The sequence below is a fragment of the Ambystoma mexicanum genome, chromosome 8, assembly GCF_040938575.1.
Source record: "Ambystoma mexicanum isolate Mex_15411 chromosome 8, UKY_AmexF1_1, whole genome shotgun sequence".
NCBI classification, from domain to species: domain Eukaryota; kingdom Metazoa; phylum Chordata; class Amphibia; order Caudata; family Ambystomatidae; genus Ambystoma; species Ambystoma mexicanum.
In genome coordinates, this window is record NC_090929.1 from 47,592,513 (window position 1) to 47,609,785 (window position 17,273).

General features: G+C 52.1%; 1 protein-coding gene across 2 annotated transcripts in view; it reads left to right on the forward strand.

The window, feature by feature from the left end:
• The window catches only part of HMCN2 (hemicentin 2), a 936,787-nt gene that overhangs the window by 296,594 nt on the left and 622,920 nt on the right, over positions 1 to 17,273 (forward strand). For both annotated transcript variants that reach the window (XM_069609262.1, XM_069609261.1), the window contains one exon: positions 14,257 to 14,448. In XM_069609262.1, coding sequence (XP_069465363.1) covers positions 14,257 to 14,448 — 192 coding nt within the window. The remainder of the gene's footprint in view (positions 1 to 14,256; positions 14,449 to 17,273) is intronic.

A 17,273-nucleotide genomic window follows, 5' to 3' on the forward strand; every position in this document is an offset into this window, starting at 1 on the left:
TGACTTCTTAGAGACGTCAGAAATGTGAGGAGAAAAGGAAAGTGTGGAGTCGAAGATGACCCGGAGGTTCTTAGCCTCACAGGTGGGAGTAGGAAGAGGGCCTAGGGAGGCCAGCCAGAGAGAGACAGGAAAGGAATTGCAGGTATGCTGATGAGGAGGATCTCTGTCTTAATAGCGTTAAGGCAGAAGTCATTGGCGGCACACCACTCCTGGACTGCAGACCTTTCAACCATTTATGTTGAAATGGGCTGTGGGCCTCTAGGGGGGCATCCAGTAACTGCCCCAATGTTGGCAGTTTTATGACAAAGCAATCTTTGCCTTTCATTCTGGACTTTAAAATGTGCGCTTTGCAGAGTGTGCATTACAAGCTGGATTTGTTGGAGCCCTTCAGGGTGTCGCCTCGTGCCTCTATGATACTTCTTTTCTCTACATTAGCCCCTTCTGACAACCAGGTTTTAGCTCACTGTACCTTTCACAGAGGAGAAATATCCATTTGCATATCAGTCTGGTCCCACCCACCGAAATGCTGGGTTCCTTTTCAGGTGACGTTTAGCGTTTCATCTCCCTGCTGGCTGGCCGGCCATCTTGTGATAATCTTCGGCTGTTAACCCCCTTGTCTCCATGGCTGGCTCCAGACTTTGTTCTCCCCTCTGAGCAAAGGGGGCCCCCAACCATCGTGTTGAAATGGGCCCTCAGAGCCTGTTCAGTCATCCCCGTACAACATAATGACCTTTGGGGGATCACAGGAGTATAAGTCAAAACCTCTGGAGAGCCACAGGTTGCAGAGAGCCCTGGCCTACGTGGTTCATGGCCTACACATGAAATCGGCCCTGGAGGACTTCCGGTTCTGTTCAGGGTGTTGAAATAGTTCATATCGTGCCAGGAGCCCCCGGTTGCGCCCCAGTCATCACCCAGTGCCAGTGAATTCAGGGGATCAGTGGGCTTCTAGGGGCTATGCAGTGGGAGTCTGAAGATTGCCTGAGGACAGGGTTCTATGGGAGATGCTACCAGCATACAGGAAGTCACACCCACCCTTTAAAGCGCTTGCTGGCCGATCTTCTTGGTGCTGCATGACTACCCACAAAAGGCAGCGAAGACCAGGTGTCATGCCCAGACAAATCTACCTTGGGGGGGACTATGGATCACTATGCCCCCCCTTCTCTTGTATCTCACGGCCTTTGTGCACTGTGTTACTCCTAAATTACTCCTAAGTTACTATGCTATGGACACACTGACATAAGACACAAAGAAAACACATGAATCGATTCAACAATAGAAACACTTTTATTCATACACAGCAATGCATGATGCAAACACTACTATAATGCAAATCTCGAATTTGCACCTTTTATGCTTTTGGTGCAAATCTACACTGCAATGCAATAACTATAAGCCTTACATGCTTCTAATGCAAGCAATCTAATAGCAACTCCAATCCACACCATTCCTCTCCAATCCACACCATACTTCACACACTCTCTCTAAGACAATCCCTGTCTGAATACCCCATCTATCATGTCAGCCAAAGCTCTGTGCGAGTGTCTGTCCTAATTCCCCATGCACGTGTCTTATTCTCAATACTCCCCTCTTGCTCTGTGTTGCTCTGTCTCTCCTCTCCAGCTAACTCTGCAACCAACCGGTCAGTCTGGGCCTCTCCTTGGCCTCTCACTGTCAACCTCCCTGCCAGATCAATCTCTATTAGCTCTCATCAGAATGCTTCTCCAATTCATCCTCTCTCAGAGTCATCCAAAATTCTCTCCTATGCCACCGCCAAACATCTCGCTTCCATCTCAGAGAGCAGCTCCCTCGATCTCAGAACTACATCTCCAACTAGAACTACCAACTCCCAAAGCCTCACCTCTCATTATACTGTTCAATGACATAAATACATATCCATGGTTACATGTCTCTCTAAGCTAAAATGCCTCTCTGTCTATCTGTCAGCATTTCTAAATCTGAGCAGTGCCCAAAAGTCTTTGATGCATTGCGTGTACTTGTTCAATCACTGCGTGTTCTTGTTATCGTGACATTTCTCATCATATCTATACCATATCTATGCCATGGCCTTCTTCTGTCTGCGTTCACCATCCTACCATCTCCTCATATTTCTCCATTCACTTCATTGAAATCCCTCTCTTCTTGCATGTCTCTCCGTGCAAGGCTCCTCTCGCTCTCTGCTGCTGCCTGCCCCCAGCCTTCCTGCATGCGAACACCAGCCTAGGCTGATAATGCCATGCCCTTCTCCGTATCGCTACTAAGGCAAAAGTCACGTCTAATCTTTGCTAAGAAACTGTTTATGCATTCTTCGTACACTGTAACTCATAACTTTCGCAATCCGTGGCACTTCTCTTCTGTCTCATTTAGGATGGCTTCAAAATGCTATAGGCCTCATGCTTTCTCTAGTGCTTAGTCTTTCACTCGCAAACCCCAGTGCTATTTATAATGCAGACGCAATGCATACTCTAAGTGCACACTCATGCGTGTCTCTCTACAATGCATACATAATACATATAACATGTGTCTCTACATGGCACTTCAAATATAACAGGCCTCATTCTATAGCAAATTGCAAATGCATACAAAGTGGCTAGTCTAATGATGTCACTACTTCGTGTCACTACTAATCAGTACTAATCAGAATGAATGATGGATAGCTGGATCCCTAAATGGGCAATGATTCTCTAATAATCGGCAATGATTCTCTAATGATAACAAACCAGGCTTCTCCATACTATCTGGTTTTACACAGGAGGCTCACTGATGTAGGCCTCTGGACAGAGAGGCAGCTCCTTGGCCAGGGACAGAATACAGGCATCAGTATGGACACTAGAAGCGCAAAAGGGGCCATGCTAAATGGATTCAGGCTGGCACCTCCAGTCGACACTCTTTCCATGCGGCTCAAGGCATGCAGGCAGGATGGTACAATATAAAGGCGTTTTCCTGGACAGGCTGATTCTGCGCCTCTGTCATTGAGCTTAACTCTCCAGATCCTGCGCCTGAGCAAGGAGTTAATCACTGGAATGAGCGCCCTATTATAATGAAAACCACCTCGCTCTCACATCGGATTTGCAAGCTAATGATCTCAATAGGGTGCTGATGCTCTTGCATAAGCACCTGACTGTTATTAAATGCATCCGACTGTCGTAGGCGCATTTAATAACAAAAGGGCAGCTGCCACGCCATCTCTCACTATCTCACTAAGATAGATAGCTTGGGGGAGCCCTTGAAAGACCCCCCCCTCGAGCTGGTGTGGCGGAGGGCTAATGGCACCCCGGGCAGTGGCACGGCCCGCCCTGCCCTAAGGCTGGCTCTGATCAGAAGGACCTCCATCCTGGAAGGACCACAATGCTTCTGATAAACTTGCAGCTTCTGCAGTCCCAGGGGGAACTTCACTACTGGCTGTAGGCCGCGCAATGTGTAAAGGAAGGAGTGTGCAGCGGAAAGACATCATCCCTGCACCACCTATCATCTCAGGGCTCAATCAGGTTCCTACACTCTGGTGTGTGACGCTCCAGAATAATGATGTCTGGTGGGCCCTGACCCTGCTATCAGACCTAGCTGGTCCGATAGCACAGAGAGTAGAGCGCTAGTATTGACATCTGTGCAGAGCCTGCTGGCGCAGGTTCGATTCCTGGCAGGGTCAAACTCAGCCTTTCATCCTTTCGAGGTCAATAAATGAGCACCACACACCATGGGTAATAATAAGCAGCGCTCAGATACCTTAGGGTTCATAGCACTATATAAATGCTAAATTATTATTATTATTATTCCAACTTCCTTGGCCCTGTACCCTGACCCTCCACCCCATCTATCTAACCTTAACTGCCTCTATTTTAGCTGGGGAGAATATTATAGGATGGCTAGTGTACCAACTCCCTGCATGGTCTTCTTCTAAATCCAACTGCCTCTACTCTGGCTGGGAAAAAAATATGATGGGATGTCTGGTGGGCCCTGACCCTCCATCCATCCTTCAAACTCCAACTGCCTCTACTCTGGGAAGAATATTATGGGATGTCTGGTGGCTCCTGGCCCAGCATCCCATCCTTCAAACTCCAACTGCCTCTACTCTAGGAAGAATATTATGGGATGTCTGGTGGGCTCTGACCCTACGTCCCATCCTTCTAACTCCAACTGCCTCTACTCTGGCTGGGAGGAAAATATGATGGGATGTCTGGTGGGCCCTGACCCTCCATCCATCCTTCAAACTCCAACTGCCTCTACTCTGGGAAGAATATTATGGGATGTCTGGTGGCTCCTGACCCAGCATCCCATCCTTCAAACTCCAACTGCCTCTACTCTGGGAAGAATATTATGGGATGTCTGGTGGGCTCTGACCCTACGTCCCATCCTTCTAACTCCAACTGCCTCTACTCTGGCTGGGAAGAAAATATGATGGGATGTCTGGTGGGCCCTGACCCTCCATCCATCCTTCAAACTCCAACTGCCTCTACTCTGGGAAGAATATTATGGGATGTCTGGTGGGCTCTGACCCTACGTCCCATCCTTCTAACTCCAACTGCCTCTACTCTGGCTGGGAAGAAAATATGATGGGATGTCTGGTGGGCCCTGACCCTCCATCCATCCTTCTAACTCCAACTGCCTCTACTCTGGATGGGAATAATATTATGGGATGTGTGGTGGGCCCTGACCCTCCATCCATCCTTCAAACTCCAACTGTCTCTACTCTTGGAAGAATATTATGGGATGGTTGGTGGGTCCTGGCCCACAACTGCCTCTACTCTGGGAAGAATATTATGGGATGTCTGGTGGGCTCTGACCCTACGTCCCATCCTTCTAACTCCAGCTGCCCCTACTCAGGATGAGCAGAATATTATGGGATGGTGTCTGGTGGGCCCTGACCCTGCGTCCCATGCTTCTAATTCCAGCTGCCTCTACTCTGGGAAGAATATTAGGGGATGTCTGGTGGGTCCTGGCCCAGCGTCCCAACCTTCTAACTCCAACTGCCTCTACTCTGGCTGGGAAGAGCATTATGGGATGTCTGCTGGGCCCTGACCCTGTGTCCCATCCTTCTAACTCCAACTGCCTCTACTCTGGGAAGAATATTATGGGATGTCTGGTGGGTCCTGGTCCAGCGTACCAACCTTCTAACTCCAACTGCCTCTACTCTGCGAAGAATATTATGGGATGTCGGGTGGGTCCTGGCCCAGCGTCCCAACCTTCTAACTCCAACTGCCTCTACTCTGGGAAGAATATTATGGGATGTCTGGTGGGTCCTGGCCCAGCATCCCAACCTTCTAACGTCAACTGCATCTATGCTGGATGGGAAGAATATTATGGGATGTCTGATGGGCCCCGACCCTGCGTCCCATCCTTCTAACTCCAACTGCCTCTACTCTGGGAAGAATATTAGGGGATGTCTGGTGGGCCCTGACCCCTGTCCCATCCTTCTAAATCCAGCTGCCTCTACTCTGGGAAGAATATTAGGGGATGTCTGGTGGGTCCTGGCCCAACGTCCCAACCTTCTAACGTCAACTGTATCTACTCTTGAGGGGTAGAATATTATGGGATGTCTGGTGGGCCCTGACCCCTGTCCCATCCTTCTAAATCCAGCTGACTCTACTCTGGGAAGAATATTAGGGGATGTCTGGTGGGTCCTGGCCCAACGTCCCAACCTTCTAACGTCAACTGTATCTACTCTTGATGGGTAGAATATTATGGGATGTCTGGTGGGCCCTGACCCTGCGTCCCATCCTTCTAACTCCAGCTGCCTCTACTCTGGCTGGGAAGAGTATTATGGGATGTCTGGTGGGTCCTGGCCCAGCGTCCCAACCTTCTAACTCCAACTGCCTCTACTCTGGGAAGAATATTATGGGATGTCTGGTGGGTCCTGGTCCAGCATCCCAACCTTCTATCTCCAACTGCCTCTACTCTGGGAAGAATATTATGGGATGTCTGGTGGGTCCTGGCCCAGCATCCCAACCTTCTAACGTCAACTGCATCTATGCTGGATGGGAAGAATATTATGGGATGTCTGATGGGCCCCGACCCTGCGTCCCATCCTTCTAACTCCAACTGCCTCTACTCTGGGAAGAATATTAGGGGATGTCTGGTGGGCCCTGACCCTGCGTCCCATCCTTCTAACTCCAGCTGCCTCTACTCTGGCTGGGAAGAGTATTATGGGATGTCTGGTGGGTCCTGGCCCAGCGTCCCAACCTTCTAACTCCAACTGCCTCTACTCTGTTAAGAATATTATGGGATGTCTGGTGGGTTCTGGCCCAGCGTCCCAACCTTCTAACTCCAACTGCCTCTACTCTGGGAAGAATATTAGGGGATGTCTGTTGGGTCCTGGACCAGCGTCCCAACCTTCTAACTCCAACTGACTCTACTCTGGGAAGAATATTATGGGATGCCTGGTGGGTCCTGGCCCACTGTCCCAACTTTCTAACTCCAACTGCCTCTACTCTGGGAAGAATATTATGGGATGTCTAGTGGGTCCTGGCCCAGCGTTCCAACCTTCTAACTCCAACTGCCTCTACTCTGGGAAGAATATTATGGGATGTCTGGTGGGTCCTGGCCCAGCGTCCTAACCTTCTACCTCCAACTGCCTCTACTCTGGGAAGAATATTATTAGATGTCTGGTGGCTCCTGGCCCAGCATCCCAACCTTCTAACTCCAACTGCCTCTACTCTGGGAAGAATATTATGGGATGTCTGGTGGGTCCTGGCCCAGCGTCCCAACCTTCTAACGTCAACTGCATCTACGCTGGATGGGAAGAATATTATGGGATGTCTGGTGGGCCCTGACCCCGCGTCCCATCCTTCAAACTCCAACTGCCTCTACTCTGGATGGGTAGAATATTATGGGATGTCTGGTGGGCCCTGACCCTACGTCCCATCCTTCTAACTCTAACTGCCTCTACTCTGGGAAGAATATTATGGGATGTCTGGTGGGCCCTGACCCCGCGTCCCATCCTTCAAACTCCAACTGCTTCTACTCTGGATGGGTAGAATATTATGGGATGTCTGGTGGGTCCTGACCCTGCGTCCCATCCTTCTAACTCCAACTGACTCTACTCTGGGAAGAATATTATGGGATGTCTGGTGGGTCCTGGCCCAGCGTCCCAACCTTCTAACGTCAACTGCATCTACGCTGGATGGGAAGAATATTATGGGATGTCTGGTGGGCCCTGACCCCGCGTCCCATCCTTCTAATTCCAGATGCCTCTACTCTGGCTGTGAAGAAAATTATGGGATGTCTGGTGGGTCCTGGTCCAGCGTCCCAACCTTCTAACTCCAACTGACTCTACTCTGGGAAGAATATTATGGGATGTCTGGTGGGTCCTGGCCCAGCGTCCCATCCTTCAAACTCCAACTGCCTCTACTCTGGATGGGTAGAATATTATGGGATGTCTGGTGGGCCCTGACCCTACGTCCCATCCTTCTAACTCCAGATGCCTCTGCTCTGGCTGGGAAGAGTATTATGGGATGTCTGGTGGGTCCTGACCCTGTGTCCCATCCTTCTAACTCCAGCTGCCACTACTCTGGCTGGGAAGAGTATTATGGGCTGTCTCTCTTTAGCACACACAGGCGGACCTTTCCCCACCTGTAACGGGGGTCTCTCCTGCTCCTGGTCGCATTCAGAGAATATTATAGGCGCCCACACCTGCAGCCAATGGGAATATTTCAGCGGGTGCCAATGTAACCTGTGGGTTACTTTAGGAACATTCCAGTAGGAACAGCTTCCTGCGGTGCAAAGCTGCAAAGCGGAGATTCCCAACACTGTGAATAATATGTATTCCTTTTAGTACCTAAGCGGAGGAAGAAAGGAGTGTGGTAGGGTAGGGAGGTGGCTGGTGAGGAAGGGGGAGGTACCAGATATAACCCATAGGCTTTGAAGGATAGCTCAGGGGCAACGTGCTCGCCTTGGAAGCAAGATAGCACGAACCAATCATATATCATTTTGGCCCACTGGGAGCCAGTGAAGAGCAGTGGGAGCAGGGGGGCTGTGCCCACATTTCCAGAGTCTCGTGAGGAGGCAGTGGCGCCATTTTGCTAGCTCTGACGTCATGGCGCAGGTGCTGAGGCCATGAAAGAGGGCGCTGCTGGAGTCTAGCCTCTTGGAGGTGAAGGCAGAGAATGAAGGGTAGCAGAACACGTTATTGGTAAGACTGCCACCAAGCAAGGGTTCAAGCCCGGGCCGGAGGGGGTACTCGCAGGGTGGGCAGAATTTCAGCTGGTCAGCACGGGTCAAGGGGAAGCGAGGCTTGCATGCAGGGGTTGGGATTTTTAAATGGCAGCATGGTTCGTTTAGCCAAGAACACGTGACCTAAAAATGCCAAAAGTTGAGGGCACCTCTGCCGTTGTGCGGTGTGGGGCATTTTCTCTTGCACCTGACTCTGCACCTCTCTCCTGGTTTGCCCCCACTCAGAGGCACCTCTTTCCACCAGCACCTCTCTTGCCCACTGCTGCTTTTTCCCACCTCTCATTCCTCACCTGCCCCCTCCTTGAAACGTGTATTTCCACAGCACCTTTACTCTGCACCCCCCCCGCCCCACACACCCCATCCTGCAGTGTAGAAGTGGGGGCCATTGTCATTATGTCACCAGTGGCCCTTGCTTGTGTTCAAGATTCGAGCTGTCGGGGGCTTTTCATGATCTGATGCCATTTTAGACAATGGACAGATTTTGGACCCCGGGCATCGCTAGGATGGAGCATGGCAACATCCCTACCCGGCATCAACGCCCTCAGATCCCCGCCACTTTCATTTAGGCAACTTGGGCCGAGGCCCTTACTCTCCTACAAGAGGCAAGAGAGACCGCAAATTCGAACTTGTATTCTCATTGGACTGTCAATTCTCATACCCCCCACCCAAGCACCCTTTCTCTTACTGCTATGCCTGCAACCGCCACATCCCCTGCAATCCCCAGCAGAGGTGTTCCAAGCTTCTGCTCCAGCTTCTAGCTTCTCGGCTCCTCATTTCATCCCAGAGGACTACCCTGCTGACTGTCCCCCACAAGCCCTAATCTTCTCTCACACAGTGCATGCAGCAACAGGCCAAACTGGTACCTCCCCTGCCCCGACTTCCTGGCTAATGCCTGAAAAACACCTGACGCGAGCCCCAATGGGCGATTACCCTAACAGCCAAACCTGAGCAGGCCTCTGAGCAAGGTACAGTGAGGGGTGGGAATCTCTCGGGCTGCTAACCAGCATGCTAAGGAAGGCGAAACGGACCCCTGCAGGCCTCCAGTGTAAGCAGCCCTTTCTTTCTTCCCATAAGCCTCAGCGTGCAGCTTATGGTCATGAGCGGGCTTCAAGGCGCCACTTCCTCTCCTCTTCCCATCTGAGGGCGCTTGCTTTCGTGCACGTGGGGTACAATGTATCTATTCCAGCGAGAGGGAGAGCGAGAAAGAGAGTGAAAGAGAGAGAGAGGAGGAGAGCAAGAGAGAGAGAATTAGAGAGAGAAAGAGGAGAGAGAGAGAGAGAGAGAGAGAAGTGGGGAGAGAGTGATAACGAGAGAGGGAGAGGGAGAGAGAGAAAGAGAGCGGCAGATGAAGAGAGAAAGAGAGAGATGAAGAGAAAGAGAAGTGGGAGAGAAAGAGAGAGCGAATTAATGAGAAAGAGGAGAGAGAGAAAGAGAAGTGGGGAGAGAGTAATAACGAGAGAGGGAGAGCGGAGAGAGAGAGAGAAAGAGAGAGATAGTAAGAAAGACAGATAGAGAATGAAAGAGAGAGAGCGAGAAAGAGAGAGAGAAAGAGAAAGAGGAGGGGAGAGAGAGAGAAAGAGAGGGAGGGAGAGAGTACGGAGAGAGAGCAATAACAAGAGAGAGAAAGAGAGAGACAGAGAATGAGAGGGGAGAGAGAGAAAGAAAGGGGAGAGGGAGAGCGAGAAAGAGAGAGGGAGAGTGAAAAGGAGAGAGAGAGAGAGAGGGAAAGAGAAATAAAGAGAGAGACCGATAAAACGGGAGAGAGAGAGATAACGAGCGAGAGATACTGGGTTAGAGAGAGATAGTGAGAGAGATATAACGGGGACAGAGGGAGAGAGAGAGATAACGAGCGAGAGATACTGGATTAGAGAGAGATAGTGAGAGAGATATAACGGGGACAGAGGGAGAGAGAGAGAGGGCGATAATGGGAGAGAGATCTTGAGAGTGGCATTCTGAGATGGGAAGGTGGGCCTAGTCTGCGAGAGACCAGTGCTGGGAGAGGAGGGGTTCGGGTTATTTTGCCTTTCTGTGCCCTACCTACCCCATCCTCCAACCACCCGTCTCCCTTCTACCTCTCTTGCCACCTTACAACCTGCACCCTTCAACATCTCAGGTTTCCCATCTACCCCCACCCCCCCCCACTGCCCCACTAGCGACACCCTTTTTTCTTAGAGCCCAGTGCATTAAAGCCAATAGAAGTGGCAGAGAGGCGCTACACAAAAACACTTACATCATAAATCACTTGCATTACTCCCCCCGCATGACCCCCGCCATCCTTTCCATCACTGACACGTCTCTCCAAAACACCCCCCTTCTCTTCCCAGAATTCCGCCAGACCAACCCACACAAAACCGCCACAGCTTGTATCGGCCCAGAAAGAGCCCCCCCCCCCCCGCCCTTTCCATGCCACTGCTTCACCCACCCCTTGGTAATCAGTGTGTCCTTTCACAGCCTCTCATCCTCCTGCCCCGCCTCTGCTCACATCTGGTTTAAGATCCCATTGAGAGGGGGTGGGAGGGGCGTGTCAGGGGTGCCTTATTCTGCCACCAGGGGTCGCCCGGCGCCCCTCCTTACGTCACTTCCGGCCCCAGGCGCTGTTTACTGCAGCTGTCACTTTCACATAGCCGTGGAAAGATGAAAGGCTGAGCCCAGTACACACTTCTGCAGCAGGTGCGGAACCCCACCGAGCAGATCGTGCTCTTGCCCCCCCCCCTTACATTTTGGGCTATGTTGACTGGCTGACCTACAGACCCGTGGCCGGACAGAACAGGACACAGAAATGAAAGGCCTCTGGGCTTCCCTGTTAGTAAAGGCCCTGCAATTACTAACCTAACGCATTTCACTGTCAGCACCTGCATTCAGATGCGTACATTTTTAGGCAATTGAAATCGTGATGTGGGGTTAGTACTTGCATTTCAGGGGAGTGGTTGGAAGGGGGTTGGGGGGCAGGAGACCACTCACTCTCACAGCAGCCCTTACTGTGTGGTTTCAGACGTGAAGGAGAGAGTTACCGGCTTGCAACATTGAAGCTGCACCTAAATAGTCCCATTAGAATGTGTAAAGGAGTTAGCTTCCCCCAAAGAAGTAAGTTGCCCCTCCCCCGCAGTCTCTGAAGTTAGCGCCCCCCAATATTTGAAGGGTTAGTCCCCCATGAGGTTTTAGCCTAGGTGCACCCCTCAGCAGGCACATCAACCCATTCAGCCATCTAAGCGGCGCTACTGCCACTCCTATACCACTTGGAACAGACAGCGCAATGTCTGCAAAGTGGGGGGCGGGGTGCAGTAAGTACAATGAGTGCACGTTGTTTAGGGCTGAGAAAGGAACGCAATGGGTGAATGGACAGCACACTGGGAGGTGGGGGACGGTGGGGAAGGGGTAAGGGTCAGAGGGACATTGCAGCTTGTGAGAGCTCAGTGATTGAGGTGGTTACACTGTTGGCATGTTGCAGGGTTGGGAAGCTACTGGGGGTAGGTGCACTGTTGTGTTAGTTGTGGTGCAGCCAAGGAACTGCTAAGCGTGAGCGTGCACAAAAGAGGGGTGGGCATGTAGTGCAGAGCGTGAGTGCATGGCGGGGAAGTGTTGGAGGGAGAGGGGGGCACTTTTGTTTGTGCATGGCGGGGAAGTGTTGGAGTAAGGAGGTGACTGTTGAGAGGTTGAGGGAGAGGGTGGCACTTTTGTTAGTGCATGGCGGGGAAGTGTTGGAGTAAGGAGGTGGCTGTTGAGAGGTTGAGGGAGAGGGTAGCACTTTTGTTAGTGCAGGGCGCGGAAGTGTTGGAGTAAGGAGGTGACTGTTGAGAGAGAGGGTGGAACTTTTGTTAGTGCAGGGCGGGAAAGTGTTGGAGTAAGGAGGTGACTGTTGAGAGGTTGAGGTAGAGGGTAGCACTTTTGTTAGTGCAGGGCGGGGAAGTGTTGGAGTAAGGAGGTGACTGTTGAGAGGTTGAGGGAGAGGGTAGCACTTTTGTTAGTGCAGGGCGGGGAAGTGTTGGAGTAAGGAAGTGTCTGTTGAAAGGATGAGGGAGAGGGTGGCACTTTTGTTTGCACAGGGCGGGCAAGTGTTGGAGTAAGGAAGTGACTGTTGAGAGGTTGGGGGAGAGGGTGGCACTTTTGTTTGTGCAGGGCGGGGAAGTGTTGGAGTAAGGAGGTGGCTGTTGAGAGGTTGAGGGAGAGGGCGGCACTTTTGTTTGTGCATGGCGGGGAAGTGTTGGAGTAAGGAGGTGACTGTTGAGAGGTTGAGGGAGAGGGTAGCACTTTTGTTAGTGCAGGGCGCGGAAGTGTTGGAGTAAGGAGGTGACTGTTGAGAGAGAGGGTGGCACTTTTGTTAGTGCAGGGCGGGAAAGTGTTGGAGTAAGGAGGTGACTGTTTAGAGGTTGAGGGAGAGGGTAGAACCTTTGTTAGTGCAGGTCGGGGAAGTGTTGGAGTAAGGAGGTGACTGTTGAGAGGTTGAGGTAGAGGGTAGCACTTTTGTTAGTGCAGGGCGGGGAAGTGTTGGAGTAAGGAGGTGACTGTTGAGAGGTTGAGGGAGAGGGTAGCACTTTTGTTAGTGCAGGGCGGGGAAGTGTTGGAGTAAGGAGGTGACTGTTGAGAGGTTGAGAGAGAGGGTGGCACTTTGTTAGTGCAGGGAGCGGGCAGGTGTTGGAGTAAGGAGGTGACTGTTGAGAGGTTGAGAGAGAGGGTGGCACTTTGTTAGTGCAGGGAGCGGGCAGGTGTTGGAGTAAGGAGGTGACTGTTGAGAGAGAGGGTGGCACTTTTGTTAGTGCAGGGCGGGGAAGTGTTGGAGTAAGGAAGTGGCTGTTGAGAGGTTGAGGGAGAGGGTAGCACTTTTGTTAGTGCAGGGGGCGGGCAAGTGTTGGAGTAAGGAGGTGACTGTTGAGAGAGAGGGTGGCACTTTTGTTAGTGCAGGGCGGGAAAGTGTTGGAGTAAGGAGGTGACTGTTGAGAGGTTGAGGGAGAGGGTAGCACTTTTGTTAGTGCAGGGCGGGGAAGTGTTGGAGTAAGGAGGTGACTGTTGAGAGGTTGAGGGAGAGGGTAGCACTTTTGTTAGTGCAGGGCGGGGAAATGTTGGAGTAAGGAGGTGACTGTTGAGAGGTTGAGGGAGAGGGTAGCACTTTTGTTAGTGCAGGGCGGGGAAGTGTTGGAGTAAGGAGGTGACTGTTGAGAGGTTGAGGGAGAGGGTAGCACTTTGTTAGTGCAGGGCGGGGAAGTGTTGGAGTAAGGAGGTGACTGTTGAGAGGTTGAGGGAGAGGGTAGCACTTTGTTAGTGCAGGGCGGGGAAGTGACAGATGCTGTAAGGTAGGGATTGAAGGTGTGGGGAGTGTTACTCTACTCCAGGGTACATCATCCTCGCATGTCCCCAGGCTCTGCATCCATTCTGCACCCCCCATCAGTCTGCTCCTGTTGCCCCCTCCCCACATGGAGTCCATTTTGTTCACCTTTTGGACCCCCCCACTATTTATCCACCTCCTTAGCTACACCCTTTGCCCATCCCCCGATGCAGAGCACTTTCCGCATCCCTAGGATGCACCCCTACTGACCCCCCAAGCTGCACTCCCCCCTCATATAGCAAGGCTGCACACCCTCGACTCACCCCTTTTAAACCCCCAGTCTGCACTCCTCCTACACGTGGACAGACAGCACCCCTTTCCTGGGCGTCATTTTAGGGGCGGGGGTAATGGTGTTTGTCCCCTCCACCCCCAACTTTTCTGGCACGCCTTTTTGTCCCCCTCATCTGGCAGGGGCCACTTTCCTTTAGATGTCATGTCTCCCCAAAATGTTCTACACAGTTACTCCGCTGCCCCCTGTCCTGCTCCCGACGCTGCATCCTTTCTCCACTCTGACAACGCAGACCTTCACCCCTTCTCCAGCCCATTGCCTCCAGCTGCACCCCTCCTCCTAATCCCCAGGCCCAGGCTGCACCCCTTATTCCACCAGCCAGGCTCCACGTCTGCTCCAGCCTCTCTCCACGTGTAGGGCCCAACGGCTCGGGCGCACAGAGCTCCAGGGTAAAGCGCCCCCTGATCCGGCAACCCTCCCTCTCTCTCTGCTGTTACAGGTGCCCCCTGATCCGGCAACCTTCCCTCTCTCTCTGCTGTTACAGGTGCCCCCACGCCGCTGATCCGCTGGATGAAAGATGGGGCCGCTCTCGCTGCAGGACACGCGGGCATCAGGCAGCTGGAGGGCGGGTCCCTGATGATCGACTCCGCATCACCCAATCACAGCGGCGATTTCATCTGCACGGCAGCCAACGAGGTGGGCTCTGCCTGGAGGAGGACCAAGCTTGTGGTCTACGGTGAGGAAACCCTCTCAGGGTCTCAGGGTCTTCCTGGTGAGCAGATGTTTCTCAGGATCTGCTGCTGCTGGTGTGTGATACCCCCCACCCCCAGGTTAAGTTTAATAGTCAGAGAACCCCTCTCAGGGTCTCAGGGTCTTCCTGGTGGGCAGATGTTTCTCAGGATCTGCTGCTGCTGGTGTGTGATACCCCCCACCCCCAGGTTAAGTTTAATAGTCAGAGAACCCCTCTCGGGGTCCCAGGGGCTTCCTGTGAGCAGATGTTTCTCAGGATCTGCTGCTGCTGGTGTGTGATACCCCCCACCCCCAGGTTAAGTTTAATAGTCAGAGAACCCCTCTCAGGGTCTCAGGGTCTTCCTGGTGGGCAGATGTTTCTCAGGATCTGCTGCTGCTGGTGTGTGATACCCCCCACCCCCAGGTTAAGTTTAATAGTCAGAGAACCCCTCTCGGGGTCCCAGGGTCTTCCTGTGAGCAGATGTTCCTCAGGATCTGCTGCTGCTGGTGTGTGATACCCCCACCCCCACCCCAGGTTGTGTTTAATAGTCAGAGAACCCCTCTCTCTACCCCCCCACCCCCTGGGCTCTGTGCTTGGTGTTGGCAATGTGCTTTCATATTTGGTGACGGTGGCATACTTTGCGGTTAGTAAGCCCTCATTGTCGGCTTGCTGTTGGAAATGTGGCTATTGTCTCTGTAATGGTGCCATAACCCCAGCAGCCCTGCTTGGTGCTCAGGCAACACTGATAATCTACTTCTTAAAACTGAATTCAGGTTCTTGGGGACAGTGCTCTGGGTCCTTGAGTCACTCCTCTGTGGTCCAAAGTACCCAGTCCGCGTGCTGGTGGGAATGTTTTCATGTTTGTGTTAATGGTGCTCCAATTCCTGTGGGTCCCGCTTGGGTCAGAGACCCCATGCTTTCATGGCTTGCTTAGTGTAAGGGATGTGTTTGCGTTCGTGGTCATGGTGCCAGAATTCCTTCAGTTTCTCCTAGGTTTGTAAAAGGACCCTCACAGTCTTCTTGGTTTTAAGGATGTTGCCACGTTCCTGGAGGGAGTGTTACAGTTGCATGAGGACGTCTTTGGTCACCATGGAACCCTCAGTGTCTGTCTTTTCCTGGTGACTCCTTGAGGTCCTCCTTGGTGGCCAGGAAGCCTGTGTTCCAGATGTTGTCCCATCCTTGGTGATGGTGCCAGAACTCCCTGAGGTTCTCCTGGGTGGTCCGATGACCCTTGCATTCCTCGTGCAATGCCAATGTTTTCACCTTCTTGGCGAAGGTGTCATCACTCATTGAGGTCTTCCCCAGGGGTCCGAAGACCCTTACTAAGTATTTCATATTGATTATCCTTCTGGGACTGTCTACATTTGTCCGTTTATTATATAACTAGTGCGAGAGATCGTGTACACAGGCCCAAGTCCATGTTTTCATTTACACAGTAGGACCACTATATATATATATATATATATATATACTAAGGCAACATCTCCCTCTAGTGGTGACAACAGGCGAAGCTACTGCATCGGACAAACATACATCAGGCCTTTAATTATATTGTTAGATGTTTCGTTCTCCCTTTTCATAAATTGAGCTTTCCACCTTTTGGGCAAAGGCAACATAATGATTGCATTGCCAATGGTACACACTCTTGGTGGGGACGTGATATTAATGAGCAAATGTAGGGAATTATGTGTCAGCTCTCAGCCAAACAGAATGCTCAGAGTGCATGCAATATCCACAGATATTGACTCCAAACATTCTGACGTCAAAAGTAGTCGAGGAGAGAACAGCAAGCATTCACCTGCATTGCAGGCACAGCAATGCAATATCCCAGCAGGACTGCGTTCATGCAACACCCAATGTGATGCACCAAATCCTGCAAGAATGCTTTGACTTTTGCATAGAGAAACCATGCACTTTGCATTTTAGTGCATTACCCCTAATGCAAGCTCGTGCAAAAAGTGGGAACGATTAAAATGCTTAACGTACAAAGACAACCTTGTTTGTTAAATATTACAAAATAAAAGGCACATATAAATGACCAGCCCATTTGATGTATTTACTTCATCTCCAGAGCTCCAAAACCTATGTTGCCAGCACCACTATGTGCTAATCGCCTTATCGACCTCAACTGAGATAATTAACCTTCCCGAAGGCATGGCCCGAGGCAAAGAAACACCTGTGTATGAGCGCGATATAACTACAATATCATATCATAAAGGCGCGCCTGGTGCTTTCTTTTACTTGGCTAGTCCCACGTCCGACGGCCCCCTGCGAGGCCTGAATAGAGCGCAGTTGAAATGCTGAGAACAGGAGCTCCAGAATCCCTGGTGCTGTGATCACAGGGCTTCAGAGCCGAGCAGGTGCACTCTCTAGAGCGCCCCTCTTGGCCTGCGCGCTGCCGCCCTCCTCTCAGGCACGCCCCTCCTGGCCTGCGCGCTGCCGTCCTCATCTCATGCACGCCCTTCCTGGCCTGCGCGCTGCCGTCCTCATCTCATGCACGCCCTTCCTGGCCTGCGCGCTGCCGCCCTCATCTCAGGCACGCCCCTCCTGGCGTGCGCGCTGCCATCCTCATCTCATGCACGCCCCTCCTGGCCTGTGCCCTGCCATCCTCATCTCATGCACGCCCCTCCTGGCCTGCGCCCTGCCATCCTCATCTCATGCACGCCCCTCCCAGCCTGCTCGCTGCCATTCTCATCTCATGCACGCCCCTCCCGGCCTGCGCCCTGCCGGCCTCAGCTCATGCACGCCCCTCCTGGCCTGTGCCCTGCCATCCTCATCTCATGCACGGCCCTCCTGGCCTGCGCGCTGCTGTCCTCATCTCATGCACGCGC